At 17.8% G+C, this 2,500-nt stretch overlaps 1 protein-coding gene and 2 non-coding genes across 3 annotated transcripts in view; 1 reads left to right on the top strand and 2 right to left on the bottom strand.

Moving 5' to 3' along the window:
* Nucleotides 1-439: 439 nt before the first annotated feature.
* PF3D7_1425200 (enoyl-CoA hydratase, putative) lies at nucleotides 440-1,660 on the top strand (the record flags this gene model as incomplete). Its single annotated transcript, XM_001348370.1, has 1 exon — nucleotides 440-1,660. One exon carries the CDS (start codon nucleotides 440-442, stop codon nucleotides 1,658-1,660), a length of 1,221 nt encoding a protein of 406 aa, XP_001348406.1.
* A 322-nt stretch (nucleotides 1,661-1,982) lies between these two features.
* Nucleotides 1,983-2,109, bottom strand: PF3D7_1425100. The gene has a single exon (XR_002966695.1). It is a non-coding gene; the product is annotated as a small nucleolar RNA snoR31 (small nucleolar RNA).
* Nucleotides 2,110-2,480: 371 nt separating this feature from the next.
* PF3D7_1425000 overlaps nucleotides 2,481-2,500 on the bottom strand; it is a 172-nt gene continuing 152 nt past the window's right edge. Inside the window, exon 1 of the non-coding RNA XR_002966694.1 lies at nucleotides 2,481-2,500. This exon is cut by the window's right edge and continues 152 nt beyond it. This is a non-coding gene — a non-coding RNA (Plasmodium RNA of unknown function RUF4).

Raw genomic sequence — 2,500 nt, 5'->3', positions numbered from 1 at the left:
GTATATCTCATTGTAGTCATACCTTATTATTTTATTTTATATTATTATATTTTTTTTTTTTTTTTTTTTTTTTTTTGGTTAACCAAAATGCATAAAATATTTTTGCTTTGGATTTTCATATATTTTTTTTCAACAATTTGTTAACTGATTAAAAGAAAAATATATATATATATATATATATATATATATATATATTATCGATTTAATATTATTTTTTTTGTTTCTATATATTTAAAAGGGACAATTAACACACTGATAAGGCGACAAAGAAAAAAAAAAAAAAAAAAAAATACTATATATATATATATATATATATATATACATATTTTACATATGTTCCTTTTTGTTCCTTTAATTTTGTGCACAAATTTTGAATAATATGGCTTTTGCAAAATGGTTGTTTTCTAACATAAAGTATAATAAAATTATTTTGTGCAATATGCACGTAAATTGTAAGAAAAAGAAAACATGTTCTTATTTTATAAAAAGATACATAAACACACCAAGAGATAGCGATATTGCTTCATCTCTTCCGAGTGAGAAAGAAAAAAAATTTAATGAAGAAAAAAGTGTACATAAAGAAAACGCTTCAGAAGGTGAGAATATTTTAGCTTGTGAAGAAGAAAGGCAATATTTTAAGAATCATAAATATGTTGATTTTTTTCGAGACGAGAGTAGAAGTATTGGTTTGATAACTTTTAAAAATATGAATGAGAAGAAGAATATATTTTATAATTTTTTAGAAGAATTAAAGAATGTATTAGAACATGTTAATAATATTATTTCGAATGAAGAGAATAATACGTTTTACATCAAAGAGTTTAAAAATAAAGAGAATTATTTAATAAAGAATATAAAAAATTGTATTCCATATTATGATAATAAATTAAAGATATTAATAATACATAGTGTTATGGATAATAATATATTTTTAAATTCATTAGACTATAATTCATATTTAAAAAATGATGAAGATACAAATGTTGAAATATCAAATATATTTAGATTTTTATGTAATACAATACAACAATTACCTATCATAACAATAAGTAATATAAATGGTTTATGTTTAAATAGTGGTATAGATTTAATATTATCTACTGATTTCAAAATATCTAAAGAAAATAGCTTGTTTGGTTTTGATAAAATGCATATTGGTTTATATCCATATGGAGGTAGCTGTCAAAAATTATTTAGACATATACCTTTAAATTATGCCAAATATTTATTATTAACAAATAAAATAATTAATGCACAAGATGCCTTAAAAATAAATTTAATAGATATATGTATTAAACAAAATGAAAATTTCTTTATACAAAATTCAAATATATATTTCGAACAAAATTTATCAAATGAACAAATCTTTTCAATTATTAAAGAAAATATTTTAAATTATTTCAAAGATATTTTTCATCATCATCTTTTTCAAAAAAAAATTAATGATGATAGTTTTATTTTTACTCTATTCTATTCATTCCAATTTTTATTTATACCAACTTATATTTTACAAAACATCAAAGTCGGTATCAATGAAGGGTTGAATTTTAATGATGTTAATTCGTACTTGGATTATGATAGACATATGTTTGAAAAATGTATTAACAGTATACCACGATTAGATATATTAAATTATATTAAAAAAAAAAAAAATCAATAAAACATATGTCCATATATAATATCACTAAAAATGAAACTTCCAACAAATTTGTATTAAAAAATAGCAATACAAAATAATATATATATATATATATTATTTATATATTTTTTTTTTTAATTTTACCTGAACGTTCAGGTAACTTAAATACATATGAATTATAATTAAATAACGACCACAATATATAACCATATTAACATTATATATATATATATATATATATATATTACAATATATTATTCATTATTTTTTTTAAGGATATACAATACATTTAATATACACATATATATATATATATATATATATATATATATATATACATACATATTGTATTAAAAAAAAAATATATTGCAAAACTAAAAACTTACAACATTTTTTTTTTTTTAAATTTTTATTACCTAGACGATTACGATCTTTTTCATTCTTTGAAAAAATCTTGCCCGCTAGGGATTACACAATAAATTAATATATAACTGTTTTTTTTTAATATTTCTAATTTTTGTTATTTATTTTTTTTTTTTAATACTGATTTTTAAAATGTGTATACACAACAATATATAGTTTATGCATAATGAAGATATAAAATAAAAATATATACATATATAACATATATATTACATATATATTACATATATTACATATATATTACATATATTACATATATATTACATATATTACATATATATTACATATATATAACATATATATTACATATATAACATATATATTACATATATAACATATATATTACACATATAACATATGTATTACATATATAACATATATATTACATATGCACATTTTTTTGTTCATTTCTTTTTAAATGTCTTTATCGCACGAAGC

Source organism: Plasmodium falciparum (assembly GCF_000002765.6).
Source record: "Plasmodium falciparum 3D7 genome assembly, chromosome: 14".
Taxonomy (NCBI): Eukaryota; Apicomplexa; class Aconoidasida; order Haemosporida; family Plasmodiidae; genus Plasmodium; species Plasmodium falciparum.
The sequence above is the reverse complement of the archived record's forward strand: the minus strand, read 5'-3'. Positions and strand labels throughout refer to the sequence as shown.